General features: G+C 49.6%; 3 protein-coding genes across 13 annotated transcripts; 1 reads left to right on the plus strand and 2 right to left on the minus strand.

The window, feature by feature from the left end:
* Positions 1 to 455: 455 nt before the first annotated feature.
* CRTC2 (CREB regulated transcription coactivator 2) lies at positions 456 to 10,574 on the minus strand. 5 transcript variants are annotated; one of them, XM_079152509.1, is made up of 15 exons: positions 10,281 to 10,418; positions 9,080 to 9,570; positions 7,564 to 7,665; positions 7,368 to 7,486; positions 6,083 to 6,142; positions 5,372 to 5,440; positions 5,097 to 5,200; positions 4,969 to 4,998; positions 4,736 to 4,800; positions 4,565 to 4,614; positions 4,184 to 4,428; positions 3,422 to 3,828; positions 1,898 to 2,161; positions 1,237 to 1,423; positions 456 to 1,108 (listed from the first exon to the last, which is right to left on the minus strand). In XM_079152509.1, the coding sequence occupies exons 4-15, from the start codon at positions 7,400 to 7,402 to the stop codon at positions 888 to 890; spliced, it is 1,737 nt and encodes a 578-aa protein (XP_079008635.1). In that variant the 5' UTR covers positions 7,403 to 7,486; positions 7,564 to 7,665; positions 9,080 to 9,570; positions 10,281 to 10,418; the 3' UTR covers positions 456 to 887. The 5 variants fall into 5 exon arrangements, with proteins under 5 accessions (XP_079008635.1, XP_079008633.1, XP_079008632.1 ...); XM_079152507.1 differs by lacking the exon at positions 9,080 to 9,570 and having other exon boundaries at positions 10,308 to 10,574; XM_079152506.1 differs by lacking the exon at positions 9,080 to 9,570 and having other exon boundaries at positions 10,281 to 10,572.
* Positions 10,575 to 11,044: 470 nt separating this feature from the next.
* SLC39A1 (solute carrier family 39 member 1) lies at positions 11,045 to 20,224 on the minus strand. 4 transcript variants are annotated; one of them, XM_079152579.1, is made up of 4 exons: positions 20,026 to 20,224; positions 14,029 to 14,247; positions 13,748 to 13,878; positions 11,045 to 12,650 (listed from the first exon to the last, which is right to left on the minus strand). In XM_079152579.1, the coding sequence occupies exons 1-4, from the start codon at positions 20,084 to 20,086 to the stop codon at positions 11,994 to 11,996; spliced, it is 1,068 nt and encodes a 355-aa protein (XP_079008705.1). In that variant the 5' UTR covers positions 20,087 to 20,224; the 3' UTR covers positions 11,045 to 11,993. The 4 variants fall into 4 exon arrangements, with proteins under 4 accessions (XP_079008705.1, XP_079008706.1, XP_079008707.1 ...); XM_079152580.1 differs by lacking the exon at positions 20,026 to 20,224 and adding an exon at positions 15,770 to 15,925; XM_079152581.1 differs by lacking the exon at positions 20,026 to 20,224 and adding an exon at positions 14,963 to 15,099.
* On the plus strand, positions 15,213 to 24,964 carry CREB3L4 (cAMP responsive element binding protein 3 like 4). Of its 4 annotated transcripts, none has more exons than XM_079152546.1 (10): positions 20,293 to 20,492; positions 20,603 to 20,780; positions 21,025 to 21,271; positions 21,380 to 21,498; positions 23,333 to 23,425; positions 23,562 to 23,668; positions 23,786 to 23,854; positions 23,967 to 24,051; positions 24,204 to 24,323; positions 24,457 to 24,594. In XM_079152546.1, exons 2-10 carry the CDS (start codon positions 20,607 to 20,609, stop codon positions 24,457 to 24,459), a joined length of 1,017 nt encoding a protein of 338 aa, XP_079008672.1. In that variant the 5' UTR covers positions 20,293 to 20,492; positions 20,603 to 20,606; the 3' UTR covers positions 24,460 to 24,594. The 4 variants fall into 4 exon arrangements, with proteins under 4 accessions (XP_079008670.1, XP_079008672.1, XP_079008669.1 ...); XM_079152543.1 differs by having other exon boundaries at positions 20,295 to 20,492; positions 24,227 to 24,323; positions 24,457 to 24,964; XM_079152544.1 differs by lacking the exons at positions 20,293 to 20,492; positions 20,603 to 20,780 and adding an exon at positions 15,213 to 15,398 and having other exon boundaries at positions 24,227 to 24,323; positions 24,457 to 24,964.
* The last annotated feature ends 40 nt before the right edge of the window (positions 24,965 to 25,004 follow it).

Raw genomic sequence — 25,004 nt, forward strand, 5'->3', positions numbered from 1 at the left:
ACAAGGGAGCCAACCAACACCTACCTGGAGTTGATAGTTGTTAAATTCCCTCTTCTCTGAAGCCTTAGTGCTGAGGCCAGCTACCCCCAGGAAACCTGGGGTCATTCCACCAGAAAACTCAGACCTGTGAGCTTAGCCAGCAGCCACCTCCTCAACCCAACTCATAGCTGGGCCTCAGGCTAAGAAGAGGAGTAACTTGTCTGGTCAGTCCCCTGATGCTGCAGCACAGTCCCAGGAGTCCCAGGGCACAGAATATGTCTTCCTGCCATCATGGAAGCCTACATCAATCCCAGGCCCTCATGTTCAATCTGGGATACTAATTCTGAGGCTCAGGCCCTTCAACAAAGCACAGTAGTATTGAAAAGACGCAACATGCTTAGCAGATAAAAGGGCCATGGCCCACGATCTCTTTAGATCCCAGCCACATCCCAAATAGTAGCCAACCACACCAAGGGTTTGATAGGATTTTTTTATTAACATATAATATATTTAATAAAAAATAATATCCACTCTGGCTCTTTTCCTCCATTGCAAAGAGAAGAGTAGTGAGGAGGGGCTGGCACTGCCCACCCCTGGGCATCTGGATAAGCCCTGCCTCTGGGGTTCCCCTCTACCCCCTGCTTTCCAACAGGCTCTGACCTCCAGACAGATGTTTTTCAAAGTTATAAGTGCTTTAGGCCCTCCCTTGAGCTCCCCCAGGCCCACCCATTGTGCAGAATTCAGGGGCCACTTGGACAAACCCCTTGTTTTTTCTCATTCTTAGGATCCTTTGTTCATGTTAGAAAGAGAATCTGGGAGCAAAGAGTGGAGTTGTTACTGGCCAGGAGAAAGGGAGGAAAGGGACAGTGATGGGAAACAGGGCCAAGAAGGATGGTGGTGAGGTTCCCTCACTGTAGCCGGTCACTGCGGAATGAATCCTCTACAGCAGGATCGGGCAGCAGGGCACAGGGGTCACTCAGCATGTTTAGCCCTTCCAGGCCCAGTGGCTCCATGCGCAGTTCATCTTCCAACCCAAGCCCCAGCTCCAACCCAGGTGCTGACATCTCAAAGCCAGGTACTCCAGCCAGGGCCACTGCAATCTCCTTAGAGAAACCTGGGGAGGAGTCTCCTGTGGGTAAGATATAAGTAAGGACCACATGCCCCATCAGCTCTCCCAAGACCCCTCAATTTCTTACTGTGTCAGCAAAGGTATCACTCCCTACCTTCCACTGCCCATCACCACCCGTGCCTACTCACCTGTGAGGACAATGTTAGGTCCTGAACCATGGCGGGAACAGTGGGTCAAGTTCTGGTGGTTGAGAGTGTGAGGGTCCTGGGGGCCACTCACTGGCACCTCATCCCCTAAAAATCCAGGTCCTTCAGAAAAGCCAGGGGGATCCAGCACCAGACTGGTTGATGGGCTCTCCATGCTGAACTGCTCCAGCTAAAGACACAAAGATAGACCTTGAAGAAGTAGGCTTCAGAACAGGATGTCCCTGCCTGCCCCTGGCCAAACATGTTAACATGTCCCCTTCACCCAGCAATTTTCATCTACCCCAGGAACAGAGTCAAAGACAGAGGAGGTTGGCAGCAAGCAGAGCAAGAGAAGCGAGCACGGGGCCCGAAGTAGGTATGGGCACCGTACCTGCTGGGCCAGAGCATGTGCATGCCAGGAAGAGAACGAACGGGTCAAGGCAGGAGTCATCAAAGAGCAAGCTGAGCAGAAACAGAGGGGTAGGAATAGGGGTCAAACGCAGGAAGACAGGAGCCCCAAGCTGGCAGTGCTGTTACCTGGGGCAAAGGGAGACCCTTTCCTCTGAATGACCCAATTCAGAGTGTACCAGAGATACCACTCAGGTCCCCTGGGCCCCCCCTCAATCCCTCTCCCTGCTTCTGAGGTAGAAGCCTGAGTACTCACATTTCCCAGGCTGAAGTCACTCACTGGCCGGTGATGAGACTGTTGCCCGTGCCCAGTGGACCCAGGTGGGTATGGTATCTCATAATGTGACTGCCTGCCTGGGGGTTGCCCACCAGAGGGCTGCACTAAACAGACCTGAGCAGGCAGCCCTGGCTGCTGCAGAGGCTTTGGTTGCTGGGTGGGCAGAACCAGACTTGGGGGGCTGTATGGGTAGGGGGGCAGCCGCTGGTCAGTAGGCAGTTTACTGGTGTCCAGGGGGACGCCCTGAAAAGAAACAAGAAAACAGGGGAAAATTACCCCTCCAAGAATAACCCTTACAGCTTCCCACCCTCTAAGCTGCTGCCATCCTCAATACAAACATGATAATGCTTCATGTTCTCATGTGTACCCCTGGGCCTGGTGGCAGTAACTCAAAAATGCGTCTTAGAATGGAAGTGCTAAGTGAGGTTAACACTAGGATAACTCTGAATCTATTCCAGAAATGAATCATCCCTTAACATTGGTATGTTTAATGGTTGTCAATAATCAAGTACTTGTGACACGTCTCACAAGTGCCTGTTAACACCACAGTGCAGCTGAAAGGTGTTGTTCTGAAGACTGAAGAGGCCAGAGGAAGTGGGAGAGAAAGGAAAAGCAGAAAATGAGGGAGGGAAGGTCTCCACCACTGAGAGACTGGAACACCTACTGGCCTGGCCTCAGTCCTAGGGAGAAGGTAAAGATGAAACACAGAACACACATTCCAGGGAAGAGTAAAGGAGGAGGAGGAGAAAGTAAGGCAGAGGAGAGGGAAAAGGGAAGAATAAGGGTGAAAGAAATGAGGAGCAGAAATGACAAAGAAAGAAAAGAAGAAGAAAAGGGTGGGAAGGGAGGGAAGAGCTGAGAATTTTAGCATTGAGGAAAAGCCTTAAAGTTATTCCAGTTCCAACTTGCTATATAAACCTGGGGAAGTTTACTTCCCTCTAGGCCCATTTCCTCATCTGTAAAGTAGAAAGGGATTGGACTCCATAGCCTGAGATTCTCTGATTCTATGAATTCTATGAAAGGAGGGGAAATGGGAGAGGTGATGGGACAGGACAGAAGAATGGGGAAAAAAAAAATAGAAAGACAAGAAAAGAATAAGAAAAGAATGGAAAAAGAGAGGATAAGCTACTATCTGTCAAGCACGGGTCTGGGCTAGTAGGCATGGTACATTATTCATTTGATGTACTTTAGTGCATTTGATGCTTACAAAGCCATTTTTGTCTTATAAAGGAGACCACTGAGACACATAGAAGTTGTCAAAGGAGACTCCTAGGAAAAGGCAGAACCAGGATTTCAAACCAAAAAGCTAAACCCCAGGGTTTGTACTCTTAAGCAAAAAGGAGACAAGACAAATAAAAGATGGGGTAGGTAGAGGACAGAGGGATGGAAGGGGATGAATGAGACAGGGGTGCAGGAAGTAAGGGGAAGAGGTATTTGAGGAAAGGATGGAGGAGAAGAGAAGGGGAAGGGAAACAGACGTGTAGGGAAGGCAGCCACGCATACCTGAGTGATGGAAGACAAGGTGGGTGACATTGTTGGCGAAAACTGTTTGGGCAGCTGCTGTTGGGACCGTCTGGCGTCGGCTGGGCCCGCGGGCAAACTCAGGGGGCTGAGGGGGACACGGCGGTGACGGGGGGAGGTCCCAGGGGTAGAAGCTGGGTAAGGGGGAGTGCCCAGGATGGGTGATGAAGTGGAGGAAGAGGAAGAGGAGGAAGAAAGGGCCGGAGCACTGAGTGATGGGTGGCCCAGGGAGGTGGTGGGCAGTGTATGGCGGGTCAACGAGGAGGCAGGAAGTGAGGGGTGACTGTGGGAACCCTGAAGCTGGGGCTGAGGACTGCTCAGGGAAGCCTGGAGGTTGGGATTGCTTAGGGAGGACTGCAGGGATGGGTGGCTGAGAGGTGAATGAAGTCCTGCAGGCACAGACAAAAAAACCAGAGATGACAACATTACTGATGAGAACTGGGACCCTTTCCACCCAGAATGGGTTGCAGTGACTAGACTATGAAAGTGGCAACACAATGTCCTTCCTACTCTGTTTCTGACAGTGAGATTGGCATTGCCCACCTGGGGATTGTTCTCCATCTTCTTTGTAGGAAAAGTCACACCTACCAGTTCTCATAGGCTGAGAAAGGTAGTGAAGATCCAGGGGTGCAGGATTGCTGGGCTGGTGGACAGTCATAGGATTCAGCTCAAACCTCCCTACCCTCCATCCCTCTAGCCAGGCAGCATCTGGTGGGTACATACACAGCCAGGAAAGCCACTCACCTGGTGCATCATAGCTGGGGCCCAGGCCCAGACCTCCACTGATGCCCAGGTGAGTCATGGTGTGGGTCAAATTGGAGGTACTACTGCCCCCACTCAGGCTGGGATAGGTTGTCTCTTCAGGGTCCAGGGGGGTGGGCAGCGGTGGAGGAAAGTGCAGGTTGGTGAGGTCAGGTAGGGAGCCCCCAGTGTTCATGGCAGGTGGGAGGACAGGCACATTGGCAGGCTGGTCAGGAGATGGAAAGATGCTAGGAGAGGGACAGAAAAAGAAAGGTGTAAATAGAGGGAAGGAGAGTCAGGGAAGAGCAGAGATCCCTCTTCCACATCTCCCTGGAGTTCCCTCCCTCACTCCTGCTCCTCAGTCAGTCTTATAAAGGAACTTACTTAATTCCAGGAACTTCACAGGACCGAGGTCGGGAGGAGGATGAGGACAGCTAAGGAAGACAGGAAGAATGTGGAAAATGAGGACAGAGCTCAGTAGGGAACTCTAGAAGCCTGCCCCATGGGAAGGGGAGAGCAGAGGAAAGTGGGTGACACACAGTGGCCCACACCTACCTTCTTAGTATCCCATGGTTTCAGCAAATGTTTGTCATCTAGCAAGTTCTCCTCAATAGCAGGGGCTTGAAAGAGAAAGACAAGTGATGGGGAGGCTGGAGAAGAAGCCAGTAAGGCATATAGGAAGCAGAGACAGGCAGAAGGGAGTCCTGTGTCTTAACCCTGCAAGAAGTCCCCAGTGCCAGCCCAGAAATTCTTTTGGTATTTGGTACCCAGTGTTAAAGAACACATACCTTTGGAGTCTATTTCACCATCCAGAAAACCTGCAAGGGATGCAGCGAATTTGGCCGCAGCCCCACTTGCCTATCTGATTCAATAGAAAGCTCACAGCTACTCCCTACCCCGGGATTTGACCACTTACCCCCACGGCGGCTGGGTAGGACACTGGGAGGTGTGGGTCCTGGATAAGTGTCCTGGGGGTTGGGGTTCATCACACTTGTATGAAGGGCAGAGTCAGAGCTTGTCCTGTTAGGAAAGTAAAGAAGAGCTGGCAGCAGTAATATTTTCCTAGTGACCCTGCCCTGCTCAGCAAGGGCAACACTAGCTAGGCTGGAACAGGGTGGGAGTGAAGGAACAGGGCCCCAAAAAGTATACAGATTGGAGAAGATATGGCCTAAATAAGGCAAGGACCATCACCTGTTAAGTGCAGATGGCAGTCGAAACAACTGCCCCTTCTCTACAGGGAAATTGCTCCAGGGCATCGTCCTGGGGTAGAAAAACAAAGTCAAGAGTAGGAAGAATGCTGGCAATGAACAAGAAAGCAGGCATGGGGGGCTGGACAATGTGAGGCAGCCAAGATGGAAATGGAGAGGGCTGGGTACCAGAATCATTCCTTTTTTTCTGGTTCTTCTGATGCCTGTGACCCATGAATCCACCACCCCGCCCAATCAATCTAAGAAATCTAGAAACTTCTCAACTCCTCTCTGCCAGGACAAGCTGAATGGGAAATGTGGAGCCCAGAAACTCTTTTGGACATGAGTGCTGGGGCTGAGATGGATAGAGGAGGAGTTCAGAGATCTAATAGTGTCCAGAACTATATCTGGCACCCACCCTTGACAGAAGGCAGTCATTTTCACCTGTCACCCTGCCTTTCTCCCCTCCTCATCCCCCCCCATCCCACACCCAGCTTGGCTATAGTTCTATTGGTCCTGCTTTGGCTGGACTGGGAGGCTTGGCCACCCATGTCAACATGGCCAAGACTGGACTCTGATCACCTACTCTTGTTGCCCCCACTCTCCCAGCTGAGATGTTATGAGAGGAAGTACTGATGAAACCCCAGTCTAGTATCCCAGCCCAGCCCTAGCCCCTTCCGAAAGTGACAGAGTGGGCAGGGGACTGACTGCTCACCTTCGCCAGCTGGACTCTGGAGGAGGAGATAAGTAGGCAGAACTATAGGGAGAACTGTCAATGTGAACAGCACCAGTTAAGAAAAAAAATGGAGAATGGGTAAATGGGATAACAGGAGGATTGCCAAGTTTGAGGATAGCCTCAGCAACTTAGCAAGACCCTGTCTCAAAAAAGAAGACTATGAAGACAGTAGTTATTTCTTTTTTCTTTTTTTTTTTTTTTGATACTAAGGTGCTTTACCACTGAGCCACACCCCCAGCCCTTATTATTTATTTTGAGACAGGGTCTCACTAAATTACTTAGAGCCTTGCTAAGTGGCTGAGGCTGGCCTTGAACTTGCAATCCTTCTGCTTCAGCTGCTAGGATTACAGGTGTGTGCCACTAAGCCTGGCTAGAGAGTTACTTCAAAACACACATACCTTTCTCTTTCCTCTCCAAGTGGCAACAATGGGGTCAAAGAATGAAGAGAAAGGACTGGGGATGTGGCTCAATGGTAAAGTGCTTGCCTAGCATGCACAAGGCCCTGAGTTTAATCCCCTACACTGGGAGGAAAAACAAAACAAAAAAAAAGGAACGGGGGGGGGGGGGGGGGGGGCGGGGGGGTTGGAGCTTGGTATGCAGCTCAGTGGCAGAGTGCCTGCTTGGCATTTGCAAGATCCTGGGTTCAATCCTCAGTACTGTGTTTTTAAAAAAAAAAAAAAAAAAAAAAAGCATAGGGCAAAATGGAGCTAGAACAATCTAGGACACTGTCTGGGCAGGACTTAGGAGAGACTAGTGTATAGGACTGAGACTGAAAGGAAACAACAGAAATGAAGGTATCAAGCCTCCCTTAGCAGGAGACATAGGGAGCCCCCAACTTGTGCAGTAGACTGAATCAAAGTAAGGACAGCTGGGGCCAGCCAGAGAGGAGGGCAAAGCCTTAGGAGCAACAAATCCTGTCACAGGAGCCAGCACTGACACATTGGCTGTGGTCACTTTGCACTGAGGCAAGGTAAAGGAGAGCTCCTGGATAACATTCAATGTCCCTTACTGCTGGACATGATGGCTCATGCCTTGTAACCCCACAACTAACTCAGGAGGCTCACAATCACAAGTTCAAGGCAAGCCCTAGTGATTTTGCAGGACCCTGTCTCAAAAAATAAAAAGGGCTGGGGATGTAACTCAGTGGCAGAGAATCCCTGACCTCAATCCTCAGTACTATAAAAAGTAAAGTCCCTTCCCATCACCATTCCCTGAAGAACCCCTTCCCACTACCTCCCAAATTCCCCAGTCCTCTAAGAAGGATATGTGGCGAGGATATCGGCGGAGTGGGGACACCATTCTGCGGGGATCTCGCTGCACTCGTTCCACCAGCCCATGGTGCCGAGTGCTCCGAGATGAATCCAAAGGAGATTGGAGGGGGCTCTGCCAAAAGGGACAGGTGAATCAGCAGAGGAAACAGCCTAAGAACCTCCACTCCGCCCTGGCTGAAGTCCACTCACCTGGAACTCAGCCAGGCCACAGCCAATCTGGTTAACATTGGGCAGAGAACCACCATAATGGGAGCTTCTTGTGTATGCCAGTCGCAGTTTTTGAGCCTGTAACTGAGACATGAAGGACAAATGGGAATGTCAGGGAGAGCCCTGAGCACTGTTCCCTTTGGCCATCCTTGACATCCCTGTCACCAGGATATGCTGCTGCAGCTTTTAAGGTATCTGCTGGGGTGGGGGGGGGGGGGGGAGCCAGGGCTAGGAGAAAGGTCTACAGAGACCTGGTACAAACAATCCACCCCAGCCCTTCTGCAGGCTACCCTCATCAATGACATCACTACTGCCTATCTCAATCAGCATCAGTCTAAGCAGAGTCTCTAGGGGTTACCAGGGACTAGTCAGAGAGACGAATGCCTATTAGACACCTCTAGTTTCATTTCCAGATGTATCCAGGACTAATCAGAAGGGCAAGGTCACAGGTGGATGTCAAAGATGCATTATTGCCATCCTCCCTCCTTCACACTCATGAGAGCACAGGCTTCTTGGCTCTGCCATTTGTCCAGCCTCGAGAAAGCTACACACAGCCTGTACCTCCCAAACTAGAAGATACAGGAAATAATGGCTCTCCTCACTTCCACTGGGCTCTATGGCCTCTTAATTAGCAAGAAAGACTAGTGAATGGAGGTGGGCGAGGACTCAGGAAACCACTCCAGTCTGGGCCAGAGCCATCTCCCTGGCCTTATCCCCATTTCAAAGAGATTATGTCTGACACAGAAGTGATACACCATATCCCTCAGTCTGACATGAATCTTGTGTCCTTCTTTAAGAGGTGAGTAGCTACTGCCAAGGCTCAGTCACTACCAGACAAACAGACCCAGAGCAAGGCCATGGGGAGGAGGGTAGCTGAGGATGGTAAATTCTAAGAGCTTCCAGGTCACACTGTTGCCATATAAGCCTACATCAAACCTGACTTCCTATTCCAGGAGCTCAACCTAGTGAGTTGGTGGGCACCATGCTGACCTCTGGGTCACTTTAAAACCACTGTTAATAAATATGGCAACCCTAGCCTCTCAGTGGAATAGATATGGCCATATCTCATTTGAATGAGCCCTCCCAGCTGGCCAGGTAACAGACTGAGCCCCAGATCTCTCATTGTCAGCTCAAGATTTTTAGATCCCCAGGCCCTGGCCATGTATGCCCATTAGACTTTCTACATAGCAGAAAAGAACCAGAAGAGAAAAAGCAAGTAGAAGGGTCCTTTTGATAAACCAAAGCACTACAAACAGGAGTCCCAGCTTCGAGTTTCTCACAGCCTTGTTTTCACATTCAAGTCCTAAGATCACACCATGCCTCTGCTAGACTCATGGTCCAGAGGGCAGAGCTGTCACCTCTGTCAGCTGAAGATGAGCCTTTCTCCCATCTTCTCTCAACAGTGGGAGCATAATCCTCAGAGTAGTTAGACTGGGTTATATGAGTGCACACGTGTTCACACACACACACACACACACACACACACTTGCCTCCTCACCTATCTTTTTTCTGTTCTGACTCCCATAAACTAGGGCACATGGTCCCTAGAGACTCAAAGGGGAAAACCACAAATAATCAAGAGGCACACAAAAATACAGTCACAATCATTGATAGATGCAATCACAAAGAGTGTTGAAATGTGGTATTTATGTCCACCATCTCCCCTTAAATTCCTTCCAGCTCTTTGCCCTGAGAGATCACTGCAAAATCCTCTCACCTATTATTTGACAATAACGTGTCCCTAAATTAGCACTGCATAACAGCTGGGCAAACTCTTGACCCTGGCCTGGCTCCTTTGACACCCAGCCTTGGGCAGCAAGAAACCAAGGCCAGAGGAGCTTCAGAGACAGCTTGTCAGAGACCTGAAAGTTCTAAGAATTTTCTAGGAATAAATATTCCCTACTCATGGAGAACCCTCCAAGGGTCCTCCATGACCCACAGAGCAGCCATCCCCTAGAAAGTCCAGCAAATCATCGGGTTCCATACAACCTAAAAAAAAGAAAGAAAAATCAGTTACCTAGTTTTGGGATCCAAAACTCTACTTTTCCTTCAAGGCGGTCAGGGCAAAACACCAAGCACCAGCCTGTGAGCAGTGGACCTCACCTTCATTCACGTCAGGAAACCACAAGAAGTATTTGAAAAAGGAAGCAGAGGGACGGGACGCAGGAGGGGACTTCCTGCCCCACTATACCAAGCACTGCTCGTTCAAACCGCTCAAGGGGCCCTTTCTCGTAGGTACCAAAGTGCTAAGAGTGGCACAACAGGGCAGAGAGACCAGTCTAGGGATCACAACCTCAGAACCAAATTAGGGACAAGCAGACCATCCTGCAATCCATAATCCAAGAACTGGGATGCTTCAGTGGAGTCCCCAAGGGAACTCCTACAGGCATGCAGGAGGACTCCTCACCTCCACTGGACTTCAGGGATCCAACTCCCCTCTCGGCCCGTTCCCGTCTCATGTACTCGGTCCCCAGTCGTTCCCACATCCCCCACTTCGGTATTTCGGTCTCCCGAGCAAATTCATCTTCCAGCCCCCTCGGCCGTCAACCCGCGCCTCCCAGACGGCGGCGCCCGCTGCCGCTGCCGCTGCCGCTGCCTCAACCCTGTTCCGCCTCCTGATCTGCGACTCCCGCCCCCGCCCCGCCTCTCCTCTCCGTAACTGCTCCGCTTCGCTCCCGCTCCCCGGCGCGGCCCCTCACCCGGGTGGAGCCGATGTCCATCATCACCTCCTCGAAGGCCGCCGTCTCCTCGGCCTGACGCTGCTTCTGCAGCGCGATCTTCTCACTAAACTTGCGCGGATTGGAAGCTGAGGCCGTGGCAGAGCCAGGCCCGTTCGCACCCGACGTCGCCATCTTCCTCCCGCGTCCCTCCCCGCCACCTTCTCAGTACTAGCCACGGCCTCCGCCGCGGGCCCCGGCCGGGTTCCTCCAGCAGTAGCCGCCGCCGCCGCCTCCGCGAGCCCCGCGGCTCGGCTCCAGCCTAGTCCTGAACTGCGGCGCGCGGCCCGCCGGGACTCGTAGTTTGTTTACGTGACCTCTTCACGCCCGTAGCCACGCAGCACGGAGAGGAAGCGGACTACACTTTCCAGCAGCCCTGCCAACTCCGGGAACCCGGGGCTCTCTCCACCCCTTGCCTGCTCCCTGCGCGGGGCACACTGGGAGTAGTAGTTCTGTAACATTCGGTAGCCTATGAACGCGAAGGGGAGAGGGATTAAGAGAGGAAAGGAAGAGGGAGGGAATGATGGGGAAGGGAAGGGGTGGAGACAGGGAGGGAAGAAGGAAGAGACAAAGGAGAAAATTTTTGGTCATCTTCAGGAAAGAAAAGTGTTGGGGCGAGTGAAAAGAGTGAGACCAAGGATCTTAAGACAGACCAAGGATCTTAAAATATTGGGACTCAGGTCTTCCAATATGCTGGCCAGATGCCCACCCCTTTCCCAAAACAAATGAATCCGATACCAAAGAGATGTAGAAACATCTTTTATTTGGGTAACATGTCCCAAAACAGGTCAGTTAGTAAAATAGATTCTACAGAATATGGCCCTATGAACAACCCTCCCTCCCCCAAAATAACCATTCTCCCTTGGGCTCCTCAGGTATAAAAAAAGTTTTGGCAGCTCAGTGTTTATCATCTGGGCATGGGGCACCATGACCGACCATGTTTGTATCCTTAGGGTGCAGCAGCTAGTAGGTGGCCGCAGCTCTCCCCTCACCCAGTCCAGCCCAGCAAATATTTGTGTCCCACTCCAGATTCTGGAACCAAAGTTAAGAGCAAGTAGGTCTCCTCCACTGAGGTGCTGGGTAGGACCCAGTGCCATATCACTGTGCTTTAAGAAAGAGGGAAGGGATTTGTTTGGCACTTTAAAAATAGAGGAGCGAGTGAAGCTGGAGAAGCCAGAGAAGATATCAAAACTGGCAGGGAGAGACTGTTTGGCACTAGTCCACTGGAGGAAGAGAAGAAGATAGATATGAAAGTAGGAGGGCTCAACTTCTATCTGCAGAGTGCTGAAATGAGCTAGAACCAACAGGACACTGATCCTGGACCTATGCCCTATCCCTACCTTTATCCCACAGCAGCTGGGTGACCACCTCCAGCCTTCCCAGTGTCAGCTTACCCCTATGTGTAGTGTGTGACCTCTGATCTAGCAGTCAGGGTCTGTCCCAATCCTAATATCCCCTGATCATGTCGCTAGTGACTTGGCCATTGTCTTGTTCCTTAGGCCTGGGGCCAGCCTCTTCTCTGTCCATTTCCCTCTCATTAGTCATAGTTCCAAAGGGTACATCCCTACCTCACGAGAACTCTTTGGTCCTCAATACCTCCAGTCCCCATTCCTTCCTATTCCCTACACACTGGGGAGGGGAGGGAAGACAAGGGCACCTGGTAGTTAACCTCCTCTGCCCCTCTCTTGAAGTCCCCTAGATTTGGACAAAGAGAAGACCAGTGAGAAGGGCAAAGCCTGCTAGGAGCAGAATGACCTTGAGGATTCTCTGCTCAGAAGTGGCCAGCTCCTGGGGCAGGATTTCCAGGAAGGTGATATAGAGGAAGGTGCCAGCTGCCATGCCCTCCAGCACAGACTGAGCCAGCTGGTGCAGAGGCCCAGCTGACTCTGCCAGAGCTGCGCCCAGCCCAATGCCCAGAGGTGTCATGCATGAGAAAAGGATTCCACAGCCAACCACCACCTGCACTCGTAGGTGGCTCTGCAGCAGCCGCAGGGATAGGCTGACTGCCAGGATACCCTTGTGGAGCAGCAAAGCCAGGCACAGTTCCATGGCCCGAGCCCGGTCTCTCTGAAGCCCCACTGCCAGCCCCTCAAAAACTGAGTGCAGGGCCAGGGAGAAGACCAGCACACAGGCACGCAGGGCTGAGGGGGCTGCCAGGGCTCCACTAGCCTGTGGGACCCCTGGCCCATCATGCCAATGCTGTGGTCCACCATTCACTGTTCCCAGCAGAGCCCTTGTCTCCTCCCGAAGTGGTGGCCCCGACTGCTCCTTGTAAGCCAGCGTGATCTGTTCCATCACCAGGACTAGGAAGAAGCCCATCGCCAGGATGAACTCTTGCAGGGGAAATTGGAGCTGTGGGCAGAAATGGCAAGAGTTCAGGAGACAGTACAAGAATAGAGGCAGTCAGATACAGAGTCTGACTGCATCACAAACTCAAAGTCTCATACAGACACAGGGCCACTTTTGGTCATACAATGATGAAGTTATTTGGTGATAGAATGACAAACAGATTATGGTGTCACACACAGTGTTACATGAAGACCAAAGAATCTCGACTTTGGCACTGTGAACAATTGGGCCAGAAAATTCTTTGTCAGATTCACTGCAAATTGTTCAGTGATCGCTATCCTCCCACCAGATGTCATTAGCAAGCACAACCTATCTGTGGCAACCAGAAATATCTCCGGACATTACCAAATGTTTCCTGGGGGCAAAACCACCCCAGCTGAGAGTCACTGATGTAGATGTACAGAAAGTGTCACTGCGGACACACTGGCTCACCATCCCAAATGCTCACATGAATGTCCCAGGGACATTCAGCCTTTTACAGTTATATGGAGATAAACATCATTCAGTCACAGAAATATAGAAGACTGTATCCAGTGTGACTTCCTTAGTCTTTGGGGTGGGGGAGGAAAAGGAGGAGCACGAGATGACTTCCCTGCATCACTACCCAACTGTCTCAGTTTTTCCTATAATGTTTTTCTATGATTTGGATTTGATCATTCCCCACATCCCACTTCCTCAGGGTAAAGTCTTTTTGGTTAGCAATATCAGGCCCCTAGGAACTGCCTCCTACACGTCCCATGCCTGAAGTGACCTTTATCTCCAGCCCTTCATGAGAGAGGCAAGAGTGATGATGGCTCCTGGAGCACTATTAACTTCCTGGATTTAAGAAAGCCACAGAATAAGTCAAACGCCTGATAATAAGGTTCCTCACACTGTCTCAAGGGGTACAAGGAGGCCACACAGGGTCTGGTAAGGGATAAGGAACACACAGCAAGAGTTATGCCCTATAACAGAGTATCACAATTCATAGGCTCACATGCCAAGAGTCTTGTATGCAGTCATGGAATGACACAATGACACATGCACAAATCTACACAAACCACATATATAGTTGGACCCATCCCCACACACCAGGTCACATGCTGGGGACCAGTGCTCACCGTCACATGCAGTGCTGCCAGTGCCTCATCTATGGCAGTCAGGTAGTCAGGCAGCAGATCCAGGAGACAGGTGGCCAAAAAGACACCTCCTGCGAAGCAGCTTACTAGACTCAGGGCTTTCTGGCGTGAAGCTGGTCAGGAGTGGGACACAGAGGGGAATAAGCAAATGAACCACTTGCAGGCCCCACTACCCAACCCAAGTAATGGTTACTTCTGCCCTCCCCTCCTCCCTAGGTTACTTACTTCAACCATCCACAACAGAAAGGAAAGGAGAAGCTCACCTGAAGTTTCATGGTTAGCTCCAGGCCTGCGCAGCACACAGATAGGTACCAGACTGCAGAGGAGGGTGAGCACCAGCAGCAGCACCAGGGCCCCCAACTTCACCTCTAGCCCCATAGGCATCGGAGGCTCTGAAGCCACTGCCTCTGGGCGCCATACCAGGAGCTCTGGCTCTCCCCAGGGCCCCATGGTGGTTGTAGTAGTTCCAGTGACTCTCAGACCTAGGAAGATAAAACCAAAGTGGGTGGAGAATGATCACTCAGGAAAAAAAGGGGTCAAGAAAAGGGGAAGACTGGTCAGCAGAGTGCAGTTCCCTCACTCCTGCTACTTTCTGGCCTTCCCCAACTGGGGGTGACTCATCCACTCCTGTACCAGGAACATTCTTTCCCCGCACCCCGGCCTTTATCTCTCCCAAGTGACTTGTTCAAGGAAGCCAACAACAGGGAAACTGAGGCACAAGAATGCCAATGTGAATATCATCTGGAGCCCCCAGAGAATCTACGACCTGGAGCTGGTGTCCCCTAAGGCAGAAGCCAGCCTCCCCCCACCCACTCCAGAAAGAAGTGGATATAGTGAAGGGGACTTGTGCTGTGGAGAGAAGTCTGAGTAGCTTCGTGGACCACCTGAAAAGGATCAGTTTGGGTGCTAGATCGCGCTCACGCTTCCCTTTCCCCAGCGCCATCCCCCGGAAGCAAAGAGCGAGCCACAGGCAGAAACGTCTGGCCGATGGCCAAAGAGAGGGGCCTGGGGGTCGCGGGACCCGCTGAGTCGACAGTGAGGGCGGTGTCTGTAAGTCCCGGCTCCGGGAGGCGGGGTCAGAGGTCGCCAGCGTTGCGAGAAGCCGATGAAGAATGTGGAAGCTGGGACCCCGTCTCCTAGGCCCCCGGAGGCCTGGACGGCAGACCTCTATCCCACTCCCTGGGAGCCCGCACTCACCTCGCAAGGGTCTCACTACATGCTATACACTCGGTTCCGGCCTCGGGTCGGGAATTCCCGCCCCCTCCCCATGGACCTCCCATCCCCCAGCGGCAGCCGCGTACCCGCGCCCGGCTGCCAATGACAGCGCGGGGTAGGCGGAGCTCGGATGGGAGTGGCATGGGTTAGGAGAAATCAGAGACCAGAGTCAGGAGAGGCGGAGCAGTCGAGGAGGGGTGAGAGTGAGTGAGAGCAAGGGAGGGGACTAGGGAGAAGACTTTAGGGCTACACGCCCTGGGTGCAGTTAGGGAGGTCCGCAGACTAGCCAGAGTTGGCGGAACAACAAAGGATTTGATCATAAGGAGATTTTTTAAAGAGGGAGGTAGAAACCCTGCGGGCAAGGCTGATGCCCCATCCTTGCCCCCGCATTCCCAAGTCTTCCATCCCGCATCTCGGTGTGAGTATATCTGATTGGCTATGGTCCAGTGTCTCCTTATCTTATCTCTTAGACTTCAAGACCCTGTCAGTGCACTCCGGCGCCAAAAGGAAATCATTCCCTTCTTGGGACAACTTTCTTGCTTGACTTACCTCGTCAGCACCCACGAGGGGGGGGGGGGGAATGGTAAAGGGGAAAAGTGAAGAGAAGACATGTCTTGAAAATCATCCCTTCCAGACTACTACTGGCGCAGCTGACCTTTGCACAGCCTCCTGCCTTCTCCCAGCGGTAGAGAAGTGGAGGAACCCAGTTCAGGGGTTGGTGAAACCCTATCCGCTGAACAGCCTCTCTCAGCATACTCCAATTGACTATCCTTTCTTCAATTCACTTACCATGCCTCAGGCATGGTGCCAAGATTCTCTCCAGTCTCATTTCATACTCTCCTCCAGCCTTGCTGGCCTCCTTTCTGTTTTCTGTTCCTTCAATGCACCAAGGTATTTTCAACTCAGGATCTTCACTGTTTCGTCAGCCTGGATCCTCCTGGCCCACAGCCCTGTGCTATGAGTATCCTCTCCTGTCCTCACATTGGGTAAAAAAATGTAAAATAAAAAAGGCAACTCAAGCTGGGCACCATGACTTACACCTGTAATCCCAACGGCGGTGGAGGCTGAGGCAGGAGGATGGAGAGTTCAAAGCCAGCCTCAGCAAAAGCGAGGCACTAAGCAACTCAGTGAGATCCTGTCTCTAAATAAAATATAAAATGGGGCTGGGGATGTGGCTCAGAGGTCAAGTACCCCTGTGTTCAATCCCTGGTACCCCACCCCACCCCCAAAAAAGGGTCTCAGCCTACTTGTTTTTGTCTACTCTTTTTTGTAAAGGTGAAAAAACCTCATTGCCTTAAGAAGGGACAAAGTTATGCCTCAGATGAGGCTATAGAAATGGAGACCAGCAACTTCTCTAAGTAAAGGTAGAATGTAAGAACTTATAGAGGAAGGGAGTATAAGAGAAAAAAATATATAGACCCCCAAGAGCAAGACATAAGTGGAATGGGGCCATAACTTACCAATAATCATTACTGTTCCAAGTTTTTGTGTTAGTTGGTTAGTTGGTTTTATTCATTTGTTTATTTGTTTTTTTGGTGCTAGGGAATTGAACTCTGGTGCTTTATCAGTCCCAGCACTTTTTACTTTTAATTCTTTATTTATTTATTTTTGGGTGCTGGGGATCGAACCCAGGGCCTTGTGCTTACAAGGCAAGCACTCTACCGACTGAGCTATCTCCCCAGCCCGTTTAGTTTTATTTTGAGACAGGACCTTGCCAAGTTGCCAAGGATGGCCTCAAATTTGTGATCCTCCTACCCCAGCCTCCAGAATTCCTGGGATTACAGATGTGTGCCACTGTGCCAGGCCCATTCCTCCAAGCTCTTAATTAAAAAATAAAAGTTGCTATTACAGGTAACTCTAGATTGTTCAAGGAAATATTATGCATGCTATGTTTTGACTGTGGCAAATTATGCTTTCAAGATTACTGGTAATTAGTAATATTAACAAGGAATCATGACTGAGACTCAGGAAACTTGGATTCCAGTTCCAGCTATACTTTAACTTATATACATAAATTTAATTTTATGTATTTTTTATTATAAAATTGGCATATAAAAATTGTATATATAGTAGGTACATTGGCACATTCCTGTAATCCCAGCTACTGAGGAGGCTGAGGAAAGAAGATTGCAAGTTTGAGGTCAGCCTCCACAATTTAGTGAGACCCTGTCTCAAAATAAAAATTAAAAGGAGCCAGGTACCATGGCATAGGCCTACAATTCCAGCAGCCTGTAATCCTAGCAGTTTGGGAGACTGAGGCAGGAGGATCCCAAATCTGAGGCCAGCCTTAGCAAAGCCCTAAACAACCGTAGTGAGACCTTGCCTCAAAAAAATAAATAAATAAATAAAAAGGGCTGGAGATGTCACTCAGCGGTAGAGGAGCCTGGGGTTCAATCCGAGTACCAAAACAACTTTATTTATATTTATGGTGTACAACATGATGTTTTGAAATGTACACACATACTCATACACACACACACACACTTTGAAATGGCTAAATCAAGCTAATTAACAAATCCATTACCTTACATATTTGTGATGAAAACACTTAAAATCTACTCTTGCTGTGTGAGTGGCACATGCCTGAAATCCCAGCGGCTCAGGAGGCTGAGGCAGGAGGATCAGCCTCAGCAAGTGAGGCACTAAGCAACTCAGTGAGACCCTGTCTCTAAATAAAATACAAAATAAGGTGGGGGTTGTGGCTCAGTGGTCAAGTGCCCCTGAGTTCAATCCCTGGTACCAAAAAAAAAAAAAAAAAAATCTACTGTTGGCAATTTTCAAGTGTACAATACATCATTATTAACTACAGTCACCATGTTGTTCAACAGATTTCTTGAGCTTTACCTTAATTTGATATGATTTCCCTTTGCAGAGCCTGATAATTGAGGGAAAGAAGTTAAATTAGCAGATGATGGCAGCTTCCTTCCAGTTCTAACATAAATAGAAACTGCCTATATTTTCCACTTAATCATCTCTGCACGTGAAGCTGCAGTAAGTCCCTCAAAATGCATTTAACCACCTTCCCTTGCTCTCTGAAAGATCTAAACAAGAACATCTCTGCTTTTGTTAGAGCTACGCATCAACCTCGGAAGCCTGCTTTGTCTCTTTACTACCTGAGTATGATGCAGAGAAGAGCAGGAAAAGACATAGTTGGGAAATTTGAGAAAGCCCAGTTAAGACAGCTTAGAATAGTGTGAAGATGTTGGTTCGGGCATCCAAATCTTGGTTCAGGTACTTACAAAGTAACCTTGAGGAAGTTAGTAACCTCTGTCTGCTGTCTGTTACTATGAGGCTCATGTCAGTAACATGAAAATGTGACTATATAATAGTTGCTCAATAAATATTAGCTCCTTCCTGTTTTTACCCTTAGCCTGTTTAAATCTTCACAGGGAGAATCAAACCAGTTCAAATTTCACCCCAAACTTTCCTGCCTTACCCAGCTGCCTTATATGCGAAGTACTACTGGGAGGCAGGCAGATGGCAATCATAGCTATATCAATATAGCTCTATTATTTTACTCGAAGTGATTTCCTGGGCCATCAGATAAAGAAAAAAAAAATCATGAATTACTATTTATCTAGTCATGGACTATTTTATAGTCATCTGTCTCCTCAAGGGTAAAACTGGCAAAATATCACATGCTCTATCTGCCTCTGAACTGTTGTAGCTTAAATGGGAGAACAGTGTTTATGAAAACTTTTTTAAACTATGTGAATGCAGCTAGGCATGGTGGTGCACTCCTGTAATCCAGCTATTAGGGAGTCTGAGCCCAGCCCAAGCAAATGGAAAAACGGAATCTCTATCTCCCTCCCTCTCCCGCTGCCTACCCACTTTGTACTGGTGATTGAACTCAGAGGCACTTTACCGCTGAGCTACATCCCCTGCCCTTTTTATTTTTTATTTTGAGAAAAGGTCTCGCTACATTGCTGAGGCTAGCCTTGAATTTGCAATCCTATTGCCTCAGTTTCCAGAATCGCTGGGATTACAGGCATGCACCACCGTACCCGGCACGAGACTCTATCTTAAAAAACAAAACCAAGCCGGTCATGCTAGCACATGCCTGTAATCCCAGCTACTCGGGCGACTGAGGCAGAAGGATCGCAAACTCCAGGCCTCAGCAATTTAGCGAGAACATGTCTCAAAAAAATAAAAAGGGCTGGAGAGGTAGCACAGTGTTAAAACACCCCGAGTGCAATTCCCAGTGGCAAAGCCAAAACAAACAAACAAAAAAGCAGGGTACAGTGGTACACACCTGTAATACCAGCAGCTGGGGAGGCAGAAATAAAAGGATCACAAGTTTGAGGCCAACCACGGCAATTTTGCAATACCAACAAAATATAAAACAGGTCCGGGGATGTAGTTCGTGATAGAGACCCCTGTGTGCAATCCCCAGTACAACAAACAAATAAACACACACACCCCCAAAAATATATATATATTACATATTATATATATATTTTTTTCTTTTTGCTGGTAATTATATGCAAATTCCCAAATGCAAGAGGTATTTTAACTTACTGCACTTTTCCAATCCCTTGTCCCTCCGTTAGTTAACAGGCCAGAGACTGTGTATGTACAGTAGCATAATGTACAGATGACGGATCTGGAAAACCCTCGATTGCGCAATTTTTCGCCCACCCTGGCAAAACCCTGTCTCTTAATTTGGGTCAACAGATTATTTAATCCTAGGTAATAACCTGGGGCTTCAGAGTAACGTGGTAAACAAACCCAAACCAAGTCGCTCTGACCAACATCCCCCAAATGTCTCCTCACTCTCCCACAATTTATCCACTGTTCTACCTGGCCCTTTAGTCCCGCGGAACCCAATTCCCGCCTCACAAATAAATACTGTGGCCCCATTGGCTTGTCGCCTCACAACTAATTCTGACCAATTACGAAGGACTCAGCCTTGAGCTGATAATTCCATTGGCTCGATTCCATGTCCCTCAAAATTCTTAATCGTTAGCTTCCAGCTAGGACTCAAACGTGGGAAGAGCCCCACGCGGTGGGAGAGGGCCTGCCCTTAAGTTTTGGGCGTGACTCACCACTCCTGTTTGCAATCCTGCTGTGGTCTCCACCCTTGTAAAAGCGATGGCTGGAGAACATGCACTCAAATATCTTATGCACCAGTCACAGCCATCTCTGTTTTTCCTCGAAGAGACATCAAACTCTCAGAAAGAGCTATCGCCAGGAGAAACTGAGGCACAAAAGACGTGACTACCTGTTTTCTTTAAATTCAGTGAACTCTAGTTCCCAGATACAGCGCCCCTAGCGTGGCTCCTTGCACGGTGCAACCCGCTTTCCGGGTGTATGGCGGGAGGGCGGGGTTTGACTGGGCAGGACCAGGATATGAGATCCTGGAGGAAAGAAAAGGTGTAGTGTTTGGGGTGGTCAGCGGGCTAGGTTGGCACAGCAGGGCTGGGCTGTTCGGAGTACGTAATACCCAGGTTGCCTGAACGTAAGATAAAGCCGAGGCGAAATCTCCCCGTGACCAGTGTGGGGGCTTCGGCAGGTAAGAAAGGGGAATGTGGAAGAGGGTGCAGAGAAGCCCAGAAGATGTGGGGGTAGGGAACAGCTATCTTCTCGCTCCCTTCTGTAACTGTCCCACACCCCTTCCTGCAGAAGCATGGATCTCAGATCCTCTGACCTGCTGGATGTATTGCTGGAGCCCCCAGAAGATATCTTCTCAACAGGATCCTTACTGGAACTGGGATTCAACTGTTCCCCTCCAGAGGTTCCAATGACTGGGCTACAAGAACAGGGGCTGCAAGGCTGGGAATCTAGTGGGGTCCATAGCTGTGTAAGTGTGATGAATGGTAGTGGAAGTGGGCTTGAGACAACTGTGGGCTAAGAAGACCCAAGAGGCTTCAGCACCCACTTGGAAAGGCATCTGAAAAGAGTGAACCCAAAATAGATATGAGTTGTAACTATCCCCATGCCCTAGAAGAGAAAAGACAAACTGAAGTAAGAAGGACTAAGTCTGATGTTAAGTAGAACTTCCAAAATTCTTCCTGGCACACTTATATACCCTTCTCCTACTATAGGGCCTTCAAGAGAATGAGTCTGAAGATTTTCTGAAGCTTTTCATTGATCCCAATGAGGTGTACTGTTCAGAAGTATCTCCTGGCAGTGACAGTGGCAACTCTGAGGATCCTGGCTGCTCAGATAGTCCCTGTGCCACACAGGCACCCAGCTCTCCTGCCCTCTATGAGGTTGTCTATGAGGCAGGGACCCTGCAGAGGATGCAGGGGGAAGCTGGGCCAACCTTAGGACTCATCTCCATTCAGCTAGGTCAGTGTTCTTTGTGAGAAGAGGCCTAGCCCTAGCCAGTGCCACTACCCAACCCTGCTGCCACAGGGTGTACCTTTCTTTTCTCCCAACTTCTTGTGTCTTCTTCAGATCAGTGGAGCCCACAATTCATGGTGCCAGATGCCTGCATGGTCAGTGAACTGCCCTTCGATGCTCATGCACACATCCTGCCCAGAGGCACTGTAGCCCCAGTGCCTCCTGCAACACTTGTAAGTCTTGGGGTCAGCCAAACCAGTGCTCTGTGATACATATATCCTCACACAAACAGTGGCAAAGGGGATGAGGGTGGGGGAAACCAATGAGGACTTGTGTCTTTGCCCCATTTTTTGTGGCACTGAGCCTGAAGACCAAGGAAAGGACAAGGGCGTGAAAGAGAGAGCCCCAGTGGGTGATGACTCAGTTAAGCAGAAGATGGTATGAGGGAATTTGGGGACAAAGCTCTGGAGAAAGCCCATACTTTGTGTGCATTGCATGCTCAGCCAGAGCCACTGTCTCAGTCTTGGGTCAGGACACAGAATTGGGACAGGTGGCCTGGGAATCCAACTGGTTGGTGGATACAGGGTGATGGAGAAAAAAATGAAACAATGTTTACTCTGGAATAATTGCACTGTAGCGAATACCCACTGGCCAGTGCTACAGGAACCCTATCAGATACCTTTTGAAGGGTGGCTGGAGATTGGGGTCAGGTTGGAAAGGGGGCTACCTTCAGGTCACTGTTCCTTCCTTTATCCTGGGAAGTACTTTTCTTTTTTAAAATTTTTTTTTAGTTGTAGATGGACACAATACATTTATTTATTGATTGATTGTGGTGCTGAGGATCAAACCCAGTGCCTCACACATGCTAGGCAAGCACTCTACCACTGAACTACAACCCCAGCCCCTGGGAAACACTTCTTAAGCCCAAAAAACAAGGAACAGGTACTAGCCTAGCTTCCATCTAAACTCATGGGTGAAGCTTGAACCAGAAGCCAAGCCAAGCCAGGCACAGTGTCCCATAACTGCAATTCCATCTCCTTGGGAGTCTGAGGCAGGAAGATTGCAAGTTTGAGGCCAGCCTAAGTAACTTAGTGAGAGCCTGTCCGAAAATAAAAAGCACCCCTGTGCGCCATCCCCAGTACTGAGAAAGAAAAAAAAAAAAAGTACATGACTTAGCCAAAAGCCAAAACAAATTCTTAAATCACAAAGTAAAGCATAAATCTTTCAAAAAGGAATGCTAGTGAGAAGGCAGTTTACTCTGTTGATAGACCCAGTTTAACCAATAGATGATGTGAATCATCTATTCACCTACTATGCTGATAAATCAGTCAGTGTGACTGCCTACAGGAGTTCCTTGTCTAAGAGGGGACAGAGCCTAGGCCTGAAAAGTGGAGTACAGACCCTGTGATTCCTATGATTGACAGGCAACTGGATAACATCCTCTGCCAAATGGAAGTTAATGGATCATTTACCTGCTGTAAGGATTTATTTTTTTTCCCCTGCTGTAAGGAAATTAAGCAAACCCCACTGTAATAAGTACTCCACATCCTCTTAAGATGCTCTCAAGTTCTAGGAGACAGGGATCAGAACAGGCACTCCCTAGCTTGATCAGAATGTCCAGGTCCCAAATCTCTGAACAGATGATGAAACCACATCCTCTCCCTTATCAGCCTCATGATATCCCTTTGGCTCTATCCAAAGCCCGTTTCATGTCTCTGCCCTTGGCTCATCTTTTTTTTTTCCAGGGATTAAACCCAGGAGTTCTTAACCACTGAGGTACATCCTCAGCCCTTCTTATATTTTACTTAGAGACAGGGCCTTGCTAAATTGCTGAGGCTGGCTTTGGACTTGCGATTCTTCTGCCTTAGCCTCCTGAGTTGCTGGGATTACAGGCATGTGCCACCACACCCTACTTAAAAAACTTTTTTGGCTAACCTCTATGTTGGAGTTATTCCTTAGTGCAAATAGTGAGCACTCTCCAGAAGGCATGGGGGCGGGGGTGCTGCTATGTGCTCCCAATGTGATGACCTTCTCCCCATCCCCATCTCATCTTCTCCTATCCTTCAGCTGCCCTGTCAAACTCTGTTCTTGACAGATGAGGAGAAGCGTCTGCTGGGGCAGGAAGGGGTTTCCCTGCCCTCTCACCTGCCCCTCACCAAGGTAACACTCTTCCCTTTCCCAAAGGGTGTCTCAGTACAGGGGGCCCATATGGCCTCTGAGGAGCCAGGATCCCAGGGAAAAGTTGGGCAGTTGAGGGAGGTTATGGGCCCAGAACTGATGCACCCTGGGCCACCAGGCAGAGGAGAAGGTCCTCAAGAAAGTCAGGAGGAAAATTCGTAACAAGCAGTCAGCTCAGGACAGTCGGCGACGAAAGAAAGAATACATTGATGGGCTGGAGAGCAGGTATGTTTGGGATCACATTTCTGAAGGGGACCATGTCTGGCTCCCCTTCCTCACCAAGGCAGGCAAGGTAAAGGACTCAGATTGCTGAGCCTTGTCCTGCCTCTCCACATGCCCTAGGGTGGCAGCCTGTACTGCACAGAATCAGGAATTACAGAAAAAAGTCCAGGAGCTGGAGAGACATAACATGTAAGTGAAAACACCATGTATGTGCTGGGGTGGGGGAGGTGCAGAGCACAGAAGCACCATTCTTGGGCCATGGTTCCCAGAAGAAACTAGTTCTTCATTCCTCCTTTCCCAGCTCCTTGGTGGCTCAGCTCCATCAGCTACAGAAGCTCATTGCTCAAACCTCAAACAAAGCTGCCCAGACAAGCACTTGTGTTCTGGTACCATCAGTCTATCTCCTTCCCCCCTCCCCCAACCTCCATCGTCCCCTGCCACACTTCCATCCTGATACCCCCACTACCTAGCCATATCAATCTCCCCAACCCAAATAAACCCAACTGCCCTCTGCTCCCTTCCTCGACTGTTCCCACAGCCCGAGCATCTTGTTCCTTCCAGATCCTTCTTTTTTCTTTGGTTCTCATCATCCTGCCCAGCTTCAGCCCCTTTCAGGGTCTACCAGAAGCTGGGCCTGAGGATTACCAGCCTCATGGAGGTGAGAAGCTCCCTGGTGAGCAAGGGGGCTTTGTACACAGTAGTCAAGAAGTGGGAGAGAAGTCCTGCCTTCTGTCTAGGATCCTCCACCCAAGAGAAACACTCTACTTTGTGCTTTTTCCTTCATTTCACAGTGATTTCCAGAAATATCTTGACCCACATGGATAAGACAGAAAGTCTAGAGACTCCAGTGGAAGAGTTCAAAATGGGAGAGTCACCTGGAGCCCAGAGTGCAAACAAGTCAACAAGAACACTGCTAGAGAAGATGGGAGTGAAGACTGGGCCTACTGGGCATATCAGAACTATGCTGCATGCAGACGAGATGTGAGCTGGAACCTTCCTGGCCCATTCCCCATAAAATAAGGAATCCAGGGCTCCTTTATGGCTCTGCTTCCCCCTGGGATTCCCACTCAGGTGTCTTTGCTCTTGGGGAGTCTGAATCACTTCAGGACAACCTAGGAGATGTCTGCATCCTGAGGCCCGGTTAGCCTGTGTGAAAGAGCACCTCGAATACTTTTGTTATGTATCTGTGATTTTATTTCTTCTTTGGAGATATGGTAGAGGGAAATAAAAGTTTTGACTAAGAAATAAACTTTCTAGTTAAAATTGTGTCCCAGAAGTTTTAAATGAGTAGTAAAAGCGGGGAAGATAGGTACTTGGGAGATTGCCACCCTCTTTTCTC

Source organism: Sciurus vulgaris (assembly GCF_902686455.1).
Source record: "Sciurus vulgaris genome assembly, chromosome: 1".
Classification (NCBI taxonomy): Eukaryota; Metazoa; Chordata; class Mammalia; order Rodentia; family Sciuridae; genus Sciurus; species Sciurus vulgaris.